Genomic DNA, 22064 nt, shown 5'->3' with positions numbered 1-22064 from the left:
CAGCTGAGGAAAGCCAAGCAGGGCCATCTGGTACCACTCATTTTGTTATGGGGGGTGAGGAGTCGCTTCCTGGGCTTCCACCAGGGAGTCCACTGAGATTCAGCAACCTCATTTCTGGAGTAGGATGCACTTTGGGTTAAATAAATAAAATGTTTTGCCACACTCCAAATCTGATGGGCAGTGCCTCTTATGCTCTCACCACATTTGCACAGATGTGACTGAGACCCTGTGAGGAGTGTGTAGGAGTCATAGCCTGCCTTCAGGTACCTATGGCTCAGTGCCCCACTGCTGCCACACCAAGCTCACGTTCCACGTGTTCTGCTTGCTCCACTTGAGTGCTTAAACCTGAAAGCTGTGTTTTAAGGCTTGCATTATGGTTCTGTTGCCTTTTCACAGAATCACAGGACATTAGGGGTTGGAAGGGACCTCGAAAGATTATTGAGTCCAACCTCTCTGCCAGGTCAGGATCACCTAGAGCAGGTCACACAGGAATGCATCCAGGTGGATTTTGAATGTCTCCACAACCTCTCTGGGCAGCCTGCTCCAGTGCTTTGTCATCCTCACAGTGGAAAAGCTTTTTCTTCTGTTCCTATGGAACCTCCTCTGCTCCAGCTTGCACCCTTTGCCCCTTGTCCTATCACTGGACATCACTGAGCAGAGCCTGACTCCTGCCCTGCACATCTTTATCAACATGAATGAGGGCACCCTGCAGGCTCTTCTCCAAGCTAAAGAGCCTCAGCTCCCTCAACCTGTCCTTACAGGGAGATGTTCCACTGCCTTCAGCAGCTTTGTGGCTCTGTGCTGGACTCTTTTGAGCAGTTCCCTGTCCCTCCTGGACTGAGTGGCCCTTCAGGTCAAAGCTGTGACAAAACCTAGGGAGATGTTCCTGGCTCTCCAGCTGGGCTTTGCCTGGCTCATTTGATGATTGCTATTTATTTGCTTAAAGATCTCAGTTTTGCGTTTGTGCTGTGGTTCATCCAGCTGGCTGAGCAGGGTGGTGTTTGAGTGTCTCAAATGAGCTGTCTTTAAAGAGGACAGCTTCTCTTTTGCTGAGATGACAGATGTTGCTGCTCAGATTTGGAAAGTTAGGCCAAAGATCTGCCCTGTGAAGGGAAGCTCCTGAATGTGTTTGTCTTCTTATCAACCCTGCTAATGCAGGACACTAGGTCAGTGTGGATGGAGGCTTCTGCCCTCTTAATCCTGAGCAGCTGGAAATCTGCCCCATCTTTGCTGCTACTTCCCAGATGAACTGGCAGAAATCCTTACCTGATTCATGTTTAGTGTTCCTCACTTCCTGCAGACTAGTTGGCAGCTCTAGCAAACCACCTGCAGAAGCTAGGTTCATGGCACCTGGGGATAGCAGGAACTGATTTTTAGCCACTTGATTGTTGAAATCCCTCTGTCGATAAATTCTGTATATTATAGAATCACCCAGGTTGGGAAGGACCTTCAAAGGCCATCCAGTCCAACCCCCCTGCAGTCAGCAGGGACATCCTCCACTAGAGCAGATTGCTCAGAGCCCTGTCAAGTCTCACTTTGAATATCTCCAGGCATGGGGCCTCAACCAGCTCCCTGGGCAACCTGTTGCAGTGTTCCAGCACCCTCATGGTGCAGAACTTGTTCCTCACATCCAATCTAAATCTGCTCTGCTCTCATTTCAAACCATTGCCCCTTGTCCTGTCCCTGCAGGCCTTTGCAAACAGTCCCTCTACAGCCTTCTTGTAGCCCCTTCAGGTACTGGCAGGCAGCTCCTTGGAGCCTTCCCTTCTGCAGGCTGAACACCCCCAGCTCCCTCAGCCTGTCCTTGTAGCAGAGGTGCTCCAGCCCCCAATCATTTTTGTGGCCCTCCTCTGGATCCACTCTGTCAGGTCCCTGTCTTTCCTGTATTGAGTGCTCCATAGCTGGACACAGCACTGCAGGTGAGGTCTTAGCAGAGCAAAGGGGCAGGATCCCTTCTCTCCATCTCTGGCCATGTTGCTTTGGATGCAGCCCAGAGCACGTGTTCTTTGTGCCCCCTCAAAGCCAGACCACCACCTGTGTCTCTCTGTGCTTTCTGTGCCTTGGGGTACACGTCTAGTTATTTGGGTTGGTATTCATCCATGCTACATTTTATTTCCATGTGAGTACTGTTCTGTGGATGGGTGGTTAGTCTGTAGAAGCTATTGATGCAAAAACTGTAACTGGTGTTCTGATGGTTAGTAGAAGATGAGCCTTGGAGTGTTCCAGGTGTAAATGTGTTAGCTGTGCCCTCTGAATTAGAGTCTCTTCCCTCTAATGCCTTTCCTTCCAGAAGTAGAAGAAAGTCCTCTTTTCATTTGAGTGTTTTGAATAATTTACCTAGAAGAAATGAAAAGGTGTTAGCTTTTTTTTTTTTTTTTGGTGTCTGTTTCTCCCACTTTCCCAACCCCATAAAGCTTCCATCAGTTTTTAGCTCTTCTGGAGGATGCCTATAAAAAGCCAGCTGACTGCTTAACCTCCTCTCCATTAATTGTCAAGCATGCAATGACCTAATTATTTTGCCTACTCTTCAAGAATGTTGTGCGGGATTTTTTTTTTTTTGGTTGTTTTCCTGTTGTGAAATACTCAAAGTGTTGTGCAAGGAGATGTTAAATGGTGGAGTACTGAGGTACGTTGGTGTAGAAATGTCTTCTGCTCTTTGGAGTAACAAGGAAAGGACTTGGGCAGAAGAATTTGAGGTGTTTGAGAGGTGTGTACTGATTGAGGCAGAGGAGGTACAGGTGAGCTGGCATTGTGCTTACAGCTGCAGAGGCAGGTGCTGGAGCTGCTGCAAAGGGATAAGCAATTCTCTAAGGGTGCTGGGACATGAAATTAACATGAATGCCTTTTTCTTCTGCTGGCATCTGAAGATTTGATTAACTTCATTTTGTTCCCTCTTCAATTTGGAAACCTCGAGAGAGTCAGATTGTGGCTTCCACTGCACAGCTGGAGCACTTTGCATAGCTGTTGCCAGAAGGCAAACCTACAGCGTGTGGCAGCCCCCTGATGATTTCAAGGAAAGGTTGCCATGCTTTCTGAAACTCTTGCTGTTTCCCCTCCCAGTCTGTTCTGGCCCCCCAGTAAAGGCTATTTCAAGAGACTGCAAGCCACAGACAGGATCATCTGTTAAAAATAGCAGCTCACATTTGAGCCAGGGTGGCTCGAAGTCAGGGTGGTACCCTGTGTACCTGCTCTGCATGGCAATTGCTCAGGGGTGGCTGCTGAAGGCAGCACAAATCTGACAGCTTCAGGGCAGTTGTTCAGCCACCACAATCTTTATGGTGCACAGGGGGCTAAGTATGGGGGAGTGTGTTAGGAAGTGATAAATGCTCATGCTGGGGGCTGCTGCTGGAACAAACCTGTGTGGATGGTGCCTTCTGGGTGTTTCATTATGACAGCGTGCATTTATGAGCTCTTGTCTGCTCTTGCTGGAAAAGATGATCTGAAGAGTCTAGTTCTCTGTAGTACGTATGGGAACAGCTCTGTCTTGACTCAGTTGCTTCAAGACAAATCCCTTAATTGCAGCAAACTTGCAGTTCTGCTGCTAGAAAATGAATTTTGCTGCCAGGATGTGAAAGGAATGTCCATCTTCAACTCTGTCTGCTGATGTTTGGGTCTTTTCACTTGGTAAAGGGTACTGATGTTTGCTCTTAAAGGGTCATAGAATCATAGAATGGTCTGGGTTGGAAGGGACCTCCAAAGCTCCTCTAGTCCAGCCCCCTCTGCAATCAGCAGGGGCATCCTCAACTAGATGAGGTTGCCCAGAGCCTTGTTGAGCCTCACTTTGAATATCTCCAGGCATGAGGCCTCAACCACCTCCCTGGGCATCCTGTTGCAGTGTTCCAGCACCCTCATGGTACAGAACTTGTTCCTCACATCCAATTTAAATCTGCTCTGCTCTCATTTCAAACCATTGCTCCTCATCCTGTCCCTGCAGGCCTTTGCAAACAGTCCCTCTGTAGCCTTCTTGTAGCCCCCTTCAGGTACTGGAAAGTCATTATTAGGTTTCCCCAGATTTAATTGCTGTGAAGTGGAACTGGAACTGTAAGTTCCTGCTGCTACCTGGACTCATTTGGACTACCTGGCTACCTGGATTGTCCGTTTGTCAGGGCACCACCTCCAACCTTTTCTTTTAAGTGGAGCAGGCCTGTTGCTCACATGCATAATTCTACAAGGAGAGATTTGGAAGGGTTAGGAGACTGCTTCTCTTCAGCAGGCCCATTAGGAAAATGACTCAGAAGTGGCTGTGAGCACGCTGGCAAAGACATACAAGGGTCAGCCTGGGCTTTTCTTCCAGAGCATGTCCCCACTGCTGAGGACTGGCAGCTGCTGGTGGGTGTGAGGCTTTCTGGGGACAAGGAGGACATGTCCAGGGCAGCCCCATCACTCAGGTGAAACTCCTACCCACGTGCTTTGTCTTTGCTGGCACACACAAGATGTTCTTGCAGAACCCTTGCCAGCCCTCTGGAAACTTCTGCTCACTGACACTTGCTGCTTTGGCGGCAATTAGGTGAGACAAGGATCTGGTGTTTCTTCTGAATCTGCTGCCTCTCTTATGTGCTTAATGTTTATTATCTTGGATAATGAGCAGACTCCCCTAAGGCAGGAGGTGTGCATCTTGCAGCCTGTGTCTGTGGGAGTTTGGTCCTTGCCTCTGATTTTAGCAAGGAGGCTGCTGCCAGATGGGGATGAGTGTGTGGAGCCTCTGTAAACCTAGAACACAGCTGTAAACCCCAGACCCACTGACTCTCGGGATGCCTGCTGGGGGAGAGGATTAGCTTGGCATTTTTCTCTAAGAAGATATTTTACCTGGGAGAGGAAAACCTGGACGTGTTCTGTGGTCCCTTCTTTCAGAAGGCAGCAGCTTTATCATTTTGGCCACAAACAAATGCACAACCAACAAGCAGATGGCAGCGAGTGCCCAAGAAAGCTGTGTCTAGATGGTGTTAGGATGAAGAATTTTGGTGCCAGTGGCTTGTTGATTAGTGTGAGTAGCCCCAAACAGACTGGTGTCTTGCAGCAACCCCCTATAAGACAAGGGAGGGCCAAAAAGCTTGGTAGTATCTCCTGTGCCTGAGAGAGCATTGCCTCTCTACCCCTGAGAGGCAAGGAGCTAGATCAATGCAAAACCAGAGAAGACTCCAGTAGGCTTCAAATGACAGAGTGCACAGTGGTGGTGATCAGCTCAGGGGTGATATTCTTACCCTTGTTTCGCAAGATCCTCGTGCACGGTCTGGATGGGAGCCACCAGAGCAAAGAGAAGGGCTGGCAGCTGGTTATTTTATCCAGTCCTGGACTGATCTTGACAGCATTTCAGGAAAATTTCTCTTTAGCTGTTAAGGGAGGTGGGATTGTGTCTGTGAGGAGACCCAACTGTGCTGTCTGTGCAGCAGAAGGAGCTAATGGAGGGAACTGCTGGTTTTGCATTGAGCTTTCTGTCCCTTGGAATAAGGTTTGTGCCCAAAGGGAGTTAAACTTCTCACCTAACTTTAGCACAGAGCTAGATGTCTCCCAGAACATGCTTTGTAGGTCTGCTCTTATTTCCTGGGCCTTTTTATAGACTACAGGTTTGCCTGGAAGATCAGAGGCAGGAGTCAGGTCAGTTCTGTAACAAGCTGTAAGAAGGGATGAGGTGGGTGCATGGATGAGGCCACAAAGCCCAGCACAAGAACAAGACACCTACTCAAAAGCAGACACTTTCAAAGCCCACCTGGCCCAGTTCCTGTGTGACCTTGCTCTGGCGTGGGGGTTGGACTCCATGATCTCCAAAGCTCCCTTCCAACCCCCACCATTCAAATTCCACAGGCGTTTCATTGCTTAAGCAGCAGGGTGGAAATGGTTTGTGCTCCAAAAAGCTCTAGCAAGGCTTATTTTCACCTTCTCCCCTGCCCCTTCACCTTTTCCACCCAAACAAATCATCAGACCTGCTTTTGAAAAAGCAAAATTTAACCCCTGTACATATTTTCAATAATCAGCTTAAAGAATATCAGGGTGTTGCAGACTCTTGAGAGACTCTGCTGTCAGTGGTGCAACCATCACAGATTAACATATAGCTCCCAAAGCCTCATGGATCTGCCAGAATGAGGTCACTCCCCAGCTTTTGGATCTTGTAAGTTGTTTCTAAGCATCTGTACACAACCTATAGCAAGAAGAGCTCTCTGGTTTATTACTGCCTCTCTGTTCTGATTTGGCTTGGAGTTCTTGGTCTGTAGGGAAAGGGGAAAGGAAGGTCATGGTCCTTAAATCAAGCAAACCAACCCCCACCTCCTAACCCCATCACTGGGCTGATCATTCCAGAAAACAAACTACTGGCTCTGAGAATCTAGGAGAACATTCAGCATTGCTGCAAATTTTTGGCAGCAGTGTTCCTTCTTCTGAGAAACTCTAAGAAAAAAAACCCAGTGGTGGTATTTGATAGAAATGCTGCTCGTACAGGCCCTCTGGAGGCCATCTGATCCCAACCTCCTCCTCAAAACAGAATTGTCACCCTTGCTGGATTGCTTCAGCCATGGCTTTGCCAGGTCTTGAAAGCCTCCAGAGACAGAGGTTTGTAACTTAGGTGATGTGGCTGTGGGACACAGAATAGAGAACACAGGAATTGACTCTGTGTAGGTAACTCCGAAGTGGGTTTTGGGGGAGCTGGATTTCCAACCTGTGTTCTACACATCCTGCTTCAGCTGTTTGATTCTGCTGTGTGAGATGCACAAAGGATGTGACACAAATAAGAATGCTTTGGAAAAACTCAGCTTGCAAGCTCACATTCAGCTTGCAAGTTCATCTTCATGCTGCCCTCCTGGTGAGAAAGACTGTTTTAATCTGCAACCTGAACTTCCAAGCTGCTGCCTGGGGCTGTTGCTCCATATTCTGTTGTCTGGTACTGCAGAGAAGCGTTCATTTGACTGTTGTCTTTGTCGGGACTGCAGCTGTGCTGGTGCCAGGATTGTTGTGAGGGTTGTTGAACGTTGTAGCATCCTTGTGTTGACATCCAGCTGCTGCTCTGCTTACTGGCTGCCAGCTGCATTGAAAGGGGCTGAGGGAAACAAGCCAGAAGGGCAGCACTCAGAAGCTCGTTGCTGTGGATGCTGCAGCAAGCACTGAACTCCTTCACCCTGTGGACTCTGAACTGTTGAGTCCACTGCAGTGGTGGGCAAGGCAGGTATGCTGTGGTCAGGGAGCAGTGATCCTGCTGTCCTCAGCCCTGCCAGAAGCTTGTGCAGGATGCTGTGATGCAGCAGCGATCAGGGTGATCCCTGAAGACAGGCAGTGCCACCAACTCGGGGTGGGGGTGACTGATGGAGGGAAGCTCCTGTTAAAAACATGTTCCCTTTTGGACTTCACACAAACTAACCACGGGGGCATCATGAAGAGCGTGGTGGGGAGCCAGAGTGGAGACATCTGAAGCTTGCTGCCTTCTGAAGAGTGTACCTGAGACACAGTTAATTGTTATCTGCATAGTGGTGAGCAAGTCTGTGCTGGCTGGTAGCAATTAAACCATTGTTTCAAAGGTTAATGAGTGGGAGAGGCTGGTGTCACAGAGACAAACAAGTGCCTGTCCCAGCAGAGGCCCTGGGCAGCACGTGGTGCGCTGGTGTCCTGCGCTGAGCAGCTGCTGTCCCCTCACTCCAGCTGGCATTGGCTTCACAAATGGGGGTTGTCCCTGCCTTCTACTGGCAGTAAGGCAGAGGAACTGGCCTGGTGAGTGCCATCCCTGTCAGTGTGGGGTGAGTTGGGTTCATCTGGATAAATGAGAAGCCAGTCTTGAAAACAGTCTCTGCTGCCTGGGAAAGCTGCTGGTTGTGTTAGTGACATCCTGCCCAAGAATTTATCTACACTTACGACCTGGGCCTCTGCTGAGGGAGGCTGACCCAGGGGAGAAGTTCTGTAGCAGGCCTGGCCCCACAAAATGTACCCTGTGCCTCTATTTCTGGAAGCCTGGCTTGGCTGTGAACTGTGTCCGTGTGCTCACAGGGCAGAGGCTGGCAGGGTCTGCCAGGGGGTGTTAGGTGTCAGCTAGCCTCAGAGGAATGCTGTGGCCGTGAGGCACCAGTTTTGTGTCAGTGATACCCTGCAACCCTGTATGACTAGGAAGGCAGAGCCAAAACCTGGAAATTAGATGAAAGGAGGAAGAGGAGCATGTGTCTGGGTTGGTGTTAGCACTGAAGATGCCAGCTGTATGTGGTAGAGTGGGGAAAGTTCTCTATTAGGTCAGCCACCGAAGAGCTCTGGCCACGAAGGGGGACTGGGGCAATAAAAGCGGTGTGCACCAAACAGGAGATTGTATTTCCTAATTAAAGACTATAGGTTTCCTGCTGTGGGAGTCAACAGGCAGCTCTGTCTGCTGGCCTGAAAGTCTGCCTGCATGCTGCTGCCCTTCCAGAGCCGCTGCACTTTGAAACAAACACCTGGGGTTGTTTCCTCTGCTGCCTTGCCTCAGCCCAGCTTTGTTTCCATCCCTGTCTTTAGCTAACAACAGAACCCAGCTCTTGTGCAGGGCTCTCTGGTGCACAGGGCCCTGTGCAGACCAGGAGGAATGGGATTGCCCGTGAGGATGCAAGCTCCTATCCCCCTGCAGAGATTTGCCAGGACGGGGTTGCTTCCAGCAGCCCCTCAGCAGCTTGCAATGGTGACCCTGTCAGCCCCTCCTTGTTTTTACAGCACTGCTGGGTTTAGAACATGACAGATTCCACAGGTCTTCGTTTGCTTCTGTGAGTGCTGCTGCCTGTCACACCTGAGTCCTCAGGAACTGGCTGAGAGCTCTGGTGCTGTGCATGTTGGAGCTAGGGAGAAAGTGGTAGGTGAGCTGTGGAAAGGAGATGACCTGTGGGGAGGAGCACAAGCTGGATAGTGGCAAGAAGAAAGGAAAGGCATAGAAGAGGGGACTGAATGGGCAGAGCAGAACTCCTGTCTTTACTGCTTGCTGTAGGGAAAGGATTTACTGCTGTGGGAGACTTGTCTGTAGCAGGGTGCTTGCAGCCTGTGGAATTGCAGAGAAGGGAGGAACACAACAGCAGAAGGAGCTGGTGGCTGGTGTGTTACAGACTGCTGTGACACTGGGATTCTCCTTAGCTGAGATCTCTGTGGCTGCTTAATTGCCTTTCTCAAGGGGTCCTGCTTTGTATTTTACTGATAGGAGAAGGGTCTGCAGTGATGAAGACATTTAGCTGATGTTCCATATGGTGAGGCACAAGTTGGTCCTGGTCTCTGTGGCAGTGGGAGCTGGGACACAGGTTACCCAGTTCCCAAGGTTTCCTCATTTTCAATAGGGAGTTTCACTGGCCTAGCTCCTTCTGACTTGATTGGAAGAGATGCTTACTTTCATGTCATGTAGCACCAGTGATATGGGTGGCAGGCAGAAAGCTGACATCCCACTTGCCTCCAGTCTCCCTGGGAGATTTTTGTCCTCATCCCCAGCACATTTTCCCTTGTGCTACCCCAGGACTAACTCTCTCAACTCGAATAGCAATTTGTGCTTGAAAGCAAAATAACCTGGTTTTCAGCCATTCCTGAGAGTTCTGAATTCTGGTCTTTTGAGAGCAACAGCCACTGCCTGGAATGCTGAGTTTCACAGGCTGTGTCAGGAGGTCAGGCAGAGCCGTGAGCTGCTGTTGTTCTCTCTGATTCTTAACAGCATGGGAGGAACATGGCTGCTCTCTCTTCCATCCTGAATGAGGGCTTGAAACCAAAAGCCTGTGACAGTCTGTCAGTGGTGGTGCACAACAGCTTGTCTGTGCTGGAGGGAGTTCCAAATGAGAGCTAATTACTCAGTGACTGCTTACTAAGAAGTGTTGGGGTGTCCTTTTTCACACTGGCAAAACCACAACCTGGTGATGTTTCTCTGATGACTAAGGTATTGTTCTTTAGCCTTGTGTTTGGCCTTTTGCTTTCCCAGGCCTTTCAGCAAGTTGCTTAAAATAGAAGACTAAAAATGCCTTCAGATATCTGCTAAAGCTGACTTGCAGCTGGGACCAGCTCTCCTGCTCAAGCCACAAAGCATTTTGTGTCCCAACCCTGTGCTTCCAAGCTGCCATTGCAGAGCAGCACTCAGCAGACACAGCTGGGAGCGTGTGTTTCAGCATGGGGCATGAGCCTCAACATGGCCAGAGTTATGGGCTGCCTGGTGACAGCTTCAGCTCTCAACGTCCTGCAGGTCCAGGTGCAAGCAGAAATCGAGCTGAATTCTAAATTTAGCTTCTGGTTTTCTTATCACAGAGAACATTTTCCTGCTGCGCAGCCAACTGTGGCTTCATCAGATGAGTTACTAGCAGGGCAAGCTAACACTAAATGTTGTTTTCCACAAGGGTGTACTAACTCCACTCTGAATGCTCTGCAGACTTTTTGCTGGCTTAGATGTGTTGATCCCTGACCTGGGTATCTGTGCCAACAGAAATGTTGAAGTGCTGATGCAGTTAGGGTGAGGAAACTCCATTTCTCCAACACTTGTATTTCCCCTGGGCTCTGCTCTTAACCCACATTGCAAAAGGAGTCCTGGGCTGGTGTGGTTGTGCCCGGGTGGGAGGGGATCAGCAGGATGTTTGCCTGTCTGTAAGCTGCTTCTTGCATGGATGGGCTTGCTCCTGTGGTGGGGCAGTCATGGAGCTGAAGCCTGCACTGGGGCTGGGCTTTGACAGCCTTACTGCCTGCGAGTTCCTGGGACCTGGAGCCTTACTGCCTGCGAGTTCCTGGGACCTGGCTCTCTCTCACAGGGCCTGCCATGAAAATCAGCCCTGCTCTTCCTCCCAGCATCTGCAGCACTGTTCTGTAGCACTTGGTGCAGGCTCCTGCTGGAGTCTTGCATTTTAATTCACTCTTCAAAATCCCATTTCAAGCTATTTTGATGGAAAACTTTTGGCCTTTATTTTCATTTGATCCCTTTTCTAGCACAGGCAAATGCTTGAAGGAAAAAAAAAAAGTTGTGAATGTTCATAGGGTTCAGCAGAGGCCAAGATTCAGGCTTCATGCTGTGCCCTTTGTTGGCAGCTCAGGTGGAGCTTTGTTTGAAGATCTTCAGGTGACTTCCCTGCTCTCTGTGGGTACCATGGCTTGGGTTAGTTAGTGGCTAAAGTCAAATATTCTTTAGTCAGGCTTGTCCTGAGTGTATAAAATGTGTTTAATACATTTAGGCTGGTGGGTGGTGATTGGGGTGCTGAGATGCAACCTCCTTTCTTATAGAGACTGGGATGCTGTTCCCTCACTGATGTGGACCCAGAGGGCTCCCTGTGCTTTGGGATGTGCCTGGAGTTTTAGCACTTTGGTGCCCTGGCTCTTCACAAGATTTTAGCAGAGTGGGGTGGTATAAGCTGCCTGAACAAAGCAAAGGGCATGGTTAGAGAATGTCTTTTCTGTGGAAAACACCAGCAGCCACTTCAGAAGGAAGTGCAGCAAGGACGTTGGTTGGAAGGAAGTAACTGCACTGTTTATGATGACTTTGATTTCCCTCCCCAGCCAGTAGCTGAAGGACCTCTGACACACAGCTCCTGTTTTTTCCACTGGCACTTCGGGGTGAAGTACCTCTCAGTGACAGGGGGAAGGAAGCAAGAAGAGCTTGCTGCTATTTCAGGTTATTGTGAGGAAAACTTAGTGGACTTTATTTCCTTTTGAGCCTCGAGTTTAAATTAGGAGTCTGTCCCCCCTGCCAGAAGGCAAGAAGGGAAGGGCTTTTTGCATTACCTTTACCAATAACTGTGGTGTCTCAGGTGTGAACATATTTGATACAGCTGGTGCTGAGGAGAAGTAGCTGGCTCTTTGCTGGGAAAACTCACCATTGTTCTACTTATTTCCCATTTCATGTCAGGGAATTTTTTAACCACTTCCCAAATGCCCACCACTGCTTCACATTAAAACCTCTTCCTTTATTCCTAAGACTTCCATCTTCTTCAGTTTAGTGTTCTGTGTGTCAGAGTCCTTTCTGCTGTTGCAGCCTCAGCCTCCTTCTCTGTGTGCCATGACATGTAAAGGTTTATTCATCATTCTGTTCTGTCAGTCATGTCAGGTCAAAGACATCTCCCAGGGGAATAAACTGGGTAATGCCAGTTTATTTTTAAAGAATCATTGAAGTGTAAACAGAGTCTTCCCAGTGCTGGATGTTCAATTAAATGTGAATGTGAAGCTTACAATTTTCAAGAGTGGTGTTTCAGTGCAGAACAGCTCCAAACTACTGCTTTAAATAGAAGTTGATGGAACAGATCATGTAGAAAAGTTCAGGGCAGGCTGTGAGCTAAACAAGGTATTTGTGCAGTAAAGTGCTGATAAAGTTAAGAGACAGCAAATGAAAGGAAATGAATTTTTTCTGAAGGAAAACCATGTGAAAGGTGCATGTTTGAAAGCCTGTGTGTTGGAACTGCCAGCCCTTCAGTGATGACTAGCAGAAGAGAGGACAATACCTTATTAAAACACCCAACCCAGCCCCAGCCAACACCACTCAACTGGTTATGGACATTCTTTGTTTGTTGCAGAGTCACCTATTTCTAACACTGGAGTGCTGAAGGGCAGCACTGCAGACTGCTGGGCCCTGGGGTGGCACTGCTGTCACTGTGGCACTGCTGAACCCTACAGCACATCCCTGCTTTGCTGGCTGCTCTCCCTGCTAGGGGTGAACAGGACGGGGCTCGCTGCTCCCTTAGGGATCTGGAGGATCTGCAAGAGGGGACTGCTCAGAGGGATTTGGGTAGCCTTGTTGAAGCCTTCAGGAGAGTTGAAGGTGGTCTGTAATGCAGTGTCTCTGAGAATTGGTTTTGGTTCAGAAGAAAAGAGATCACAGCTCATTGATGAGATGGTTTCTAAGCTGTGCTTGCTTTGCTGGCTGGGGCACATGTTGTTCAGAGGAGTCTTGGCTCACAGCAAGACCCATACGGTTCACCAAAAGATTTCTCCCCTGCTTCCATGTAGACAGTGGAAACTAATTCCTTCAAGCACAGATTTGTGTAACTTTGGTGAAAAAAAGCAGCAGTTTCCAAAGGGCATAGGAGGGCCTTCACCTGTGTTTTACATGCATTGTGAATGCCCTTGGTCACCTTTGTGTCTGTTTGCTGGGGGCTTGCTGCACCACCAGAGTCCAAGCCATAGCAAAGCAGGAGAACATCTACAGAACTAGCAACCACCCCCTCCGTGCTTTACAGCAATGTAATACTTCCAAAACATTTCCTCAGGGTGATTAATGCTGCACTGGATCAAGCTCCACCCTGACTAAACTCAGGAGTGCCATTCCCAGTGTACTCCTGACATGCTACAGGTTTGTTTATTGCCTTTTCCCTTGTTATGTTTCTTGGTGATGAAGCCTCCCTCATGTCTCTGAGCCAGGTGCTTCTGTGTAGGCCATCAGCTGTGTGCTTTTAGACTGAACACCATGAGACAGCTCTCTGCAAACAACCTGCCTGGGTGGGAGCTGCTGAATTAACAGTGCTTGCTCCAGTGAGGAGTGAAAGGTTGGGAAGCAGTAACACCAGGGCAGCCTTGTTCAAACCCCAGGATTAGTGTGGTGGATCTCCTAAGCATGACCATGAGGGGTCCTTTCATCTCTCATCCCAACTTGTCTTCTGCAGGCCCAGCTGGAGGCTCAGAGGGCGACTCAGGATTTCCAGAGGGCCACTGAAGTGCTGCGTGCTGCAAAAGAGACCATTTCCCTCGCTGAGCAGCGGCTGCTGGAAGATGACAAACGCCAGTTTGACTCTGCCTGGCAGGAGATGCTCAACCACGCTACTCAGAGGGTAAGTACAAGCTTGCCCCAGCATCTGTACTCCCTATATTTTGTGTTCTCCTGTGGTGTATGAGGCTTAGATTCTGAAAGACCAGATTTTTTTGTATTGATCCGGATACGTGACGTGTAGGAGATGGAGACAGAAAGCTCTGAGGGCTAAGGTGTTAAAGGGTTTGGGCCTTGGGCTGCTGCTGGGACAATGCTGGTTGTGTCTGGCTGTGCTAGCAGGTAGTGGAGTAGCTCTCTAAAGAAAAAAATATTAACTTCTGTATAATAAGGATAAACAATGTCTTAAGGCATGTCTGCATCTGGAGTGATGCCAGGGTAGTTGCAAAGGGATGGCTGTGCCCGTATGCACACGTTGTGGAAACTCTTACTCTGGAAAACAAGGACATGTTCCAGTTTCACTCCACCTGTCCTTAGTGTGGAGTAAGCTGAGCAAGGCACTTTGCTCTAAAAACAGGTTTGAATGTACAACTACCCAAAAAGGTGTTGTGTTTGAAATTAGCACACAGCTCTCTCCTGAATTAACTTCCAGATTTAGACAAGGCCATAGCACCTCCTTTGTAAAGTCTTTTTAAACCTACAGAAGAGATGTACCACCTGACAGTGAAAGGCAGGATTCATTTTAGAGCTCTCAAGAAGAATTTTCCTGTCATTTGCTGTGTCTTTTCCCCCATCTATTAAAAATCCCCCAGAGGCAGAAAAATGGTGTGTGGGTTTTCTTCTTCTTGTTGGTTTTGGTTTGTTTTGGTTTGGTTTTTTTGACATGGAAGAACCAAACCTCAAAGTTAAATCCCTTTGTTCTGTCAGAGTTCCCTTGGTATGCCAGAGAAGCTGAAGGTGCTGTTTCAGAGATGCTGGTGTGCCACACAGTGTTGATGTTGTCCTGCAGCCCTCAGTGCAGCAGCTCTGTTCTGTTGCAGAAGCTTCTGGGTTATAAGCAAGCCTCTGTTTCAGAGGGATTTGTGCAAACCAGCTGCCTTGTGAAGAAACAGGGAACAGAAAGGATGTTGGCTACATGCAAGGGAGAGATGGAGAAGCTGGGCTGTATTTAAAAAACAGAAAACAAGTTCCAGGGTATTCTTGGTGTTACTGTCCCTATCCTGGTAGCTCTGGTAGCCTGTGTGCTCCTGAAGAGAGCCTGAGCACCAGGACACCAGCAGCTGTGCTTTTCTTGTCACACCTGTTCAGTGTGAGCAAAGCCCAGAAAATCAGGCACAGCTTTGGAGTCTCAGAATAGGTAGGTGAGAAAACTGGAGGCATCTAAGGGGTTGCTTAGTGCCCCAGACTGTGAAACTGCTGAGGTCTGGTGGAGAACGACAGCAACCACGGATCAGCTGCCTCTCTCTAGCTGGCATAAGGAAAAGCTGTGCTGGGGTGGGTGGGAAAGAATTGCTAACAATCTGGAGAATTCAAATGGATTCCTCTTTGCTTTGGAAGTTTCAAAGGGATCTTTGTATCCTCCTACAACCCTGACAGTCAGAAAGAGGAGGACACCTGAGGTGGACAAAGCCAGTGATTTAGAGCAGGAGATGATCGGCTGGCCACGTTTGTTGGAGTCATGCTGGTGGTGGTGGTGTGTCTCATTGCTGAGAGCAGAGTATCTGCTTGTCAGGAGGCTGATTCACACCACGATGTCTCTGCTGGTTCCAGCTGAGCAGTAGATGGGACCCTTAGGATTATTTACTGTGGTTATGACATCATCTGGGCACAGACTGAATTGGGTGGAGCAGCTGATGGCTCCTTGAATGCAAAGTATGTTATCCAGCTCTCCCAGAAAGCACCTATCCACACCTGCACAGGGTACAGCAAGTTTTGAGAGGATTACCTGAAGTTTGCTTTGTGACTTTTTTTTTTTTTCCTTGGCTATGGTGGAGGTTTTGGGGCTAGGGCTGGAGCCAAGAAGGGTGGAAATGCTTCTGGGAGTCCTGACTGAATGGGCCCAGTGTGTGCTTGGGGGGATTCTGGAGTTTCTTTAGCAGCAGAGTGACTACCTGCTGGGTTCAGGGCATGCAGTTAGTGCAGTGCTTAGAATAACAGGATCATAGAATGTCTCAGGTTGGAAGGGACCTCAGACCTTGTCTGCTCCAACCTCCCTCCTGTATGGGCAGGGAAACCTCTCAACTAGGCTCAGCTGCTCATCCAACCTGGCCTTGAACACCCCCAGGGAGGAGGCAGCCAACAACCTCCTTGGGCAGCCTATTCCAGATTCTCACCACCCTCCTACTGAAGAACTTCTTCCTGAGCTCCAGTCTAACCCTGCTCTGCCTCAGCTTCAAACCATTTCCCTTTGTCCTGTCTCTAGACACCCTCAGGAAAAGTCCCTCTGCAGCCTTCCTGTAGGATCCCTTCAGGTACTGGCAGGCAGCTCTAAGGTCTCCCTGGAATCTTCTCTTCTCCAGATTGAACAACTCCAGCTCCCTCAGCCTGTCCTTAGTTTTGGGTGAGGTAAATGGAGTAACTGGGCTCTCAAGGGGCAGAACTCTTCATGGTTCCCTACCAAGCTGTGAAAGAATAGAGGTGGGAGGATGGCATCTACTAGAGCAAAAGTTCTCCTTGACAGCCACAGCATTACAGCATTGCTGTGAACTCAGACATGTAACTTGTAATTACATTAGAAATTGCTGAGGGGAAAAACTGTAGCTGAGAGTTAAGAAGCAGAATTCCTCTACCTATAAAAGCACTCTTGAAGACATTTTTTGCACTCTGGGTATTTCAATTTGCCAGCTTTTTGTGTTTCTAAGTGACAGCTTTACTGGGCAGGGAACAGCCCTGCATTGGGCCTTGTACTGCAGGGAATCAAGCAATCAAGGGCCTCTGTGCCAGATGTTGGGAGTGGGCTGTGGATTCATTTGTTGCTCTGCTGACAGGAATGTCATGCAAGAACAAAGTGTTTTTATTTGCTATTTTTAGGCAGAGGGAGCAGACTGTTGAATAGATCTGAAATTTGGGACCAAACCTGAGCCCTGTAGCAGTAGGTAGCTGGCAAACAATGCAAACATAAAGGAAAAGGGCAGGCAAGGCATAAAGGAGACACTTGTGTTCTGTACAGGTGTGGATGGAAACACTGCCAGCTTGCTGCTGCACTTGACCCAGTGGATGTAGACAGAGACTTGGGCTCCTAACAGGAAGCATTCCCTGGGAGGAAATGGAGATAAGGGTTGCATGTTGTAATAGCTTTGTGATTTCTTTGTAGACTGAAAAGCTGTTAAGGTTGTTTTCAATGTGCCAGGCTGATGGCTTACTGTAAACAAGGTTTTGTAGTCAGAGAATGGAATGGATGAGAAATGGGAGAACTACTGAAACTTTGCTTGTCCTGGGTGGGCTGGAGGTATGGCACATGGCAGACGTTTCTGTTGGTGAGGCAGGAGCAGCATGGCTGGGCACAGGGAGGCCAGGCTGGCGCTCGGCAGCTTTGCCCTTGCAGTGTGAGCTGTGTCTCCAAAGGGAGCTGGGTGCCTGGGCAGGAGCTGGGTGCCTGCCTGTGCAGACCAAGGAGTCCCTATCATGTCTGTGCTTGAGCTATGAGCTGACCTCAGTGAAGCACAGGGTTGTGGTGCAATCCTGCAAGTCAGGCAGCTGCTTCATCTGCTTCTGCTCTTCGCTCGAGCTGTGTTTGCAGGTAAACACCTGTGTTTTATGTCTGGATGTCCATTTCTCCACAGACAGGCTGGGGTTTAGCTCATCTGTTTTGGGTGTCTAGAACATTACTTTGTACATCCCAGTGACTTGCCTAAACTTCCACTTTGGTCAGAGAAGGTCTGATCAAGAAATTAATGGTGTCTGGAGAACAGTTCATGTGACCAGAGGGGCAAGTTCATTGTCAGATCAATTCTGTTGATTATAATGGAAATGCAGTCTCCTGGCCTGCATGGAGGCAGATTGTTGAGTTCTTCAGCTGCCTGGAGAAAAAGGGTGGTGTTCACTGTTAGCCACTGGCCTACTGGGGTTTGGGTAACTGCAGTTGGTCTTTAAAATTTGGATAACAAGCTTTTGGGAAACAGAAGTGTGGTGTCAGTCTGCTAGTATCTGGAATGGTGGTGCTGAGCCTTGGGGTGTGGAGTACAGGGCTGTAGAATCATAGAATCATAGAATCAGTCAGGGTTGGAAGGGACCACAAGGATCATCCAGTTCCAACCCCCCTGCCATGGGCAGGGACACCTCACACTAGATCATGCTGGCCAGAGCCTCATCCAGCTTGGCCTTAAACACCTCCAGGGATGGAGCCTCAACCACCTCCCTGGACAACCCATTCCAGGCTCTTACCACTCTCATGGTGAAGAACTTCTTCCTCACTTCCAGCCTGAATCTCCCCACTTCCAGCTTTATTCCATTCCCCCCAGTCCTATCACTACCTGATAGCCTAAAAAGTCCCTCCCCAGCTTTCTTGTAGGCCCCCTTCAGATACTGGAAGGCTACAATAAGGTCACCTGGGAGCCTTCTTTTCTCCAGACTGAACAGCCCCAAAAGGGCCCAAGGATGGAGAATTTTGGAAGGAGAGAGACCTTCACATTTATGCTCCTGTTGAAAATCATTCACAAGAGTGTACAAAAGGAAAGCACTGACAGATGCATCACCCTAAGTTCCAGACAAACTGGCAAAGAAAGCAAGATGCTTCACGGAATTGCTAATTCCTAACTGCTGATGCAATCTGCAGTCCTAAAAAGGTTCTGCTTTTACACTCATTCCTGAAGTATGTTCAGTTCATACATTCTGGCAAGGAGAAGAAATGTTTTGGCTCTTGATCATAAGGCCTTTTAAAAAGGAAGGGCTGAGGGGAGAGGGAGGAGGGAGAAGGCATGCTCCCCCTTGCTTTAATTTGGCTTGTGAAGCTCCCTTTGCTATTACACCATAAAGTACCATCTGTCAGTGTAAAATGCTTGGGTATCTTAGTGCTGTAGGGAGGAGAGACACTTCCTGGAGACAGAAATGCTTGGAGAAACAGGGAGGTGTGGGGGGAAGTCTCTGAAAGAAACAATAAAAGTACCCATGGCCTTCCCTGCCCTAAAGACATCCACCCTGGAAAGGCAGGGGTTAAAAGCAGTCCTTTGCATCCTTGATTCTCTCCTCCTGCTTTACTGACCTCTTATCTCTTCTACTTCCCGTTCTTCCCCTAGAAGACCCATCCATGTGAGTTTGTGAGAAAGAAACAGGTGTGCTTAGGAGCACCACCAAAGCAAGGCTGGTGGTAGAAGCATGGTGCCTTTTATTAGCCAAAACAGCCTCTTGGGTGACTGTGACCAAAACCTTGTTTACAGGTCCATAGGAGACTGGTTTTTCCCCAACTGTAGTGTTAGGTCTGGTAAAAAGTGTTTCTTTCTCACACAAGCCTTGTCCTCCTTCTTTTAAGACAAAGGCAAGGGGTTTCCCTGGCAGGTCTGACACTGAACCTCCCAGATGCAGAGGAGGTTTGTGGTCTGTTTCTGTCCACCTGCCCTGGTGGAGAGCTACTCTATTTCCAGGCCATTTGGCTTCTATGGAGGAGCTTTGTTTCTTCTGGTCTGAAGAAAATGTTTAAACACATCTTGTTAGGTGATGGATCTCCACAGAGGTACCTCAGAGTCTTCCAAGTGTTGTCCTCAGCCTCATGTGTGCACCTTGAGCTGCTGTCCTGGAGGAAGAGGCCAGGCTGTCCCTGGTCTCTCTACAGGCTCCTGTGGGTAATGACAGAATGTCCAGAGGAGAACAAGGGAGTGTGGGGAGATGGTTTTCCTTGCATCACTGATTCCTCAAAGGATGCAACACACATGGGTGTGTCTGGCTGGCAGCAAATTCCCTGTTTTGTGAGACGTTCTGAGGTGTTTACAAGCTGTCATCCTCCAACCCCAGCCCTGCAGGGTTCAGCATTCCTGCAGAGTTTGGTACGTACAAAATCAGCATGACACTGGACACCTAAGCTGCTTTGTGACCCTGATGCTGGTACTGCTTGTCATGAGGTTCATCCCAGAGATCAAAACTGATGGTGAAGGGTTTGAGGTTTAATTGAGCCTTGGTAAATTCCAGCTGCTCCATTCTTCTGTAGCTTCTAACATCTTTAAATTGCATTTTTCTGCCACACTGCAAAGAAGGCAAACCAGCTTCTGTACAGTCTTTGGAGACTGTACCTTCATTTAAGATACTTCCAGGCCAAAACCAGCCTTGCCTGACATATTTCACCAGGGAAAGTCATGGCATCAACTCAACTTCCCAACAGCTGTTCAAGAGAAGAGGCTGCAGCTTGCTTCCAGGATTCAGGAGAATCTGCTATGAATCTGACAGAAACTTTTCTTTTTAAGAAAAGTTAAGAATCTTTCTTTTTAAGTTAAGGATTGAATATATAAAATAGTTGAAGGGTGTTGGAGCTGACTATATTGTCTATATCTGATGAAAAGACTGTTTGGAAACCTTTCTTTCTCATAGTTCAAAGTCCTGTGGTAGCTTCCTTAAGTGATGTGTGTGCAGGTGAGCAAAACGTGGCCCCCAGTTGTGGCAGCAAGAGCCTCTGGTTGATGCCTGCTGCCTCCTCGTTGCCAGACCAATGGCAAAGGGTCTGCTTTTCTTACTTCCCTGACCACAAGTGCATTAATGAAAACAGACCTTCTGATACCTTAAATCTGCACAATAGAGTTTCCCTGGGTGGAATTACTGGCAAAGTGTGACTGTGGAATAGCAGCAGAGCAGCCAAGGGAGGGACCTTCGCTTTTCCTGTCGGTTTTGTAGACTCCTGCTGGCTGCAGAATGCTGGGGCACTGAGTGCTTGTTTATAGAGCTTTGGAGAAATGGTTGCTTACAGGATTTCACAGCTTGGGTGCAGGGCTGCAGCCCAACAGGCCAGGGAGGCCTGGGCTGCCCATGGAGAGCAGCCGAGTGCTGGTCCTGGGGGAGCAGCCTCTGCATGCGCAGGCAGCAGCTGGGTTCCATGGAGCTTCCCCACCCACCGGCCCAGGCTGTCAGCTCGGCCTAAACCTCTGCTTTCAGTGTCAGAACTGGGGCTTGAGGCTGCTCAGCTCTTGAGGAGAGAAGCCAGCTTCCTCCAGCCGTTCCCTTGCAGCCCAAGGCATTCTGTGATTCCATGATTCCTGGCCTCCCACTGCTGCCCCTGGACCTCAGCCCTTCCAGAGTGGTGGGGCTGCAGTGGGGGGCTGGGCAGCCTGGCAGCTGGGAGAGGGAACAGAAACAAGCTGCTCACTCTAATCTAGTGATTAGTGCTGCTCTGCTCCTAGGTATCTAAAGGGGTTAAAAATCGGTGATCCCCAAACTTGAAGCTCTTTTGAGCTTGCTGTAAGAGATACCATGCAAGAACATGCAGCACCTCTGTCACAGCTAACAGTGTTTGCAAATCCAGCACACTGCTGCTCCTCTCAGCAGCAACTCTTGTGTATTGTCATTGAAGGTAATATTTTCTACACCCTCACTTTCCTGACAGGAGCTGATTGGAGAGATTCTGAAGATGCTGTTAATTAAAACGATGTCTTGCCACTCAACCTATATTTTCCCTCTTGAAGGTCATGGAGGCAGAACAGACCAAGACGAGAAGTGAGCTGGTTCACAAGGAGACAGCAGCCAAATACAATGCTGCCATGGGCAGGATGAAACAGCTGGAGAAGAAGCTGAAAAGAGCCATCAATAAATCCAAGTATGTGTTATGTTTGGAGATGAGTGTGGTGGTGAGATGGGAAATGCTGATTCTGGGGGTTTCCAGGCTTGTGGAAGTGTGTTACCCTTTGTACCTCTGCCTTTGGGCTCCTGCCTGCCTGTGACAGCCTCACAGCAAAGCTGGTGATGATATCGGCCTTGTGTTTATCCTAAGTGTCTTTTGAAGCACTTAACTTGATAGACTGGTGAGCTAAATGGGCTAGGAAACCTTTTCTTGGCATTTTTTTTTGTCTTGATCTTTTTGTGGTGTGTGACTTGAGAAACAGGCTGGTGGGATTCACACAGATGTTGCCTTCAGAAGCACAGAGATCCATGTGAAGGTTTTGCAGCGCAGGATTGTTTGCAGCTGAATTGTTATTTTTAGTGAGGAGAGGAACAAAGCAAGGGGCAGAAACCCAAAAGGGTGAGACTGCACGAGCAGCCTGCTGTATGCCAGGCTTGCTTCCTTCCTACAGAGAGCTGCTGCTGGGGACAGGAGCACACTTCAGAGAGGAGACCAGAACAGCAAGTCAGTAAGTGTCCTCAGTAAGGTGTCTGCATCTGATGTGTTATGCTGCAGAAACAGCTCTTTGCTCACAGCCTGGTTAAAATGTTGGCCCTGTTTGTAACCAGTTCTTAATCCTCTTCCTATTTCAGAGTTGCTTTATCTACATTTCCAGGTTGTAGCTGCCCTGAACAATGTTTGCTGTGTTTAGCTTTTAATCCTCCCATCTCAAAATGACTTTTTGGTGAAATT

At 48.7% G+C, this 22064-nt stretch overlaps 1 protein-coding gene across 1 annotated transcript in view; it reads left to right on the top strand.

Moving 5' to 3' along the window:
- Positions 1-22064, top strand: part of SH3BP5 (SH3 domain binding protein 5) — a 70561-nt gene that overhangs the window by 19088 nt on the left and 29409 nt on the right. The window contains exons 4-5 of the mRNA XM_054384853.1: positions 13536-13700; positions 21178-21308. Coding sequence (XP_054240828.1) covers positions 13536-13700; positions 21178-21308 — 296 coding nt within the window. The remainder of the gene's footprint in view (positions 1-13535; positions 13701-21177; positions 21309-22064) is intronic.

The sequence above is a fragment of the Indicator indicator genome, chromosome 11, assembly GCF_027791375.1.
Source record: "Indicator indicator isolate 239-I01 chromosome 11, UM_Iind_1.1, whole genome shotgun sequence".
Lineage (NCBI taxonomy): Eukaryota > Metazoa > Chordata > Aves > Piciformes > Indicatoridae > Indicator > Indicator indicator.
The sequence above is the reverse complement of the archived record's forward strand: the minus strand, read 5'-3'. Positions and strand labels throughout refer to the sequence as shown.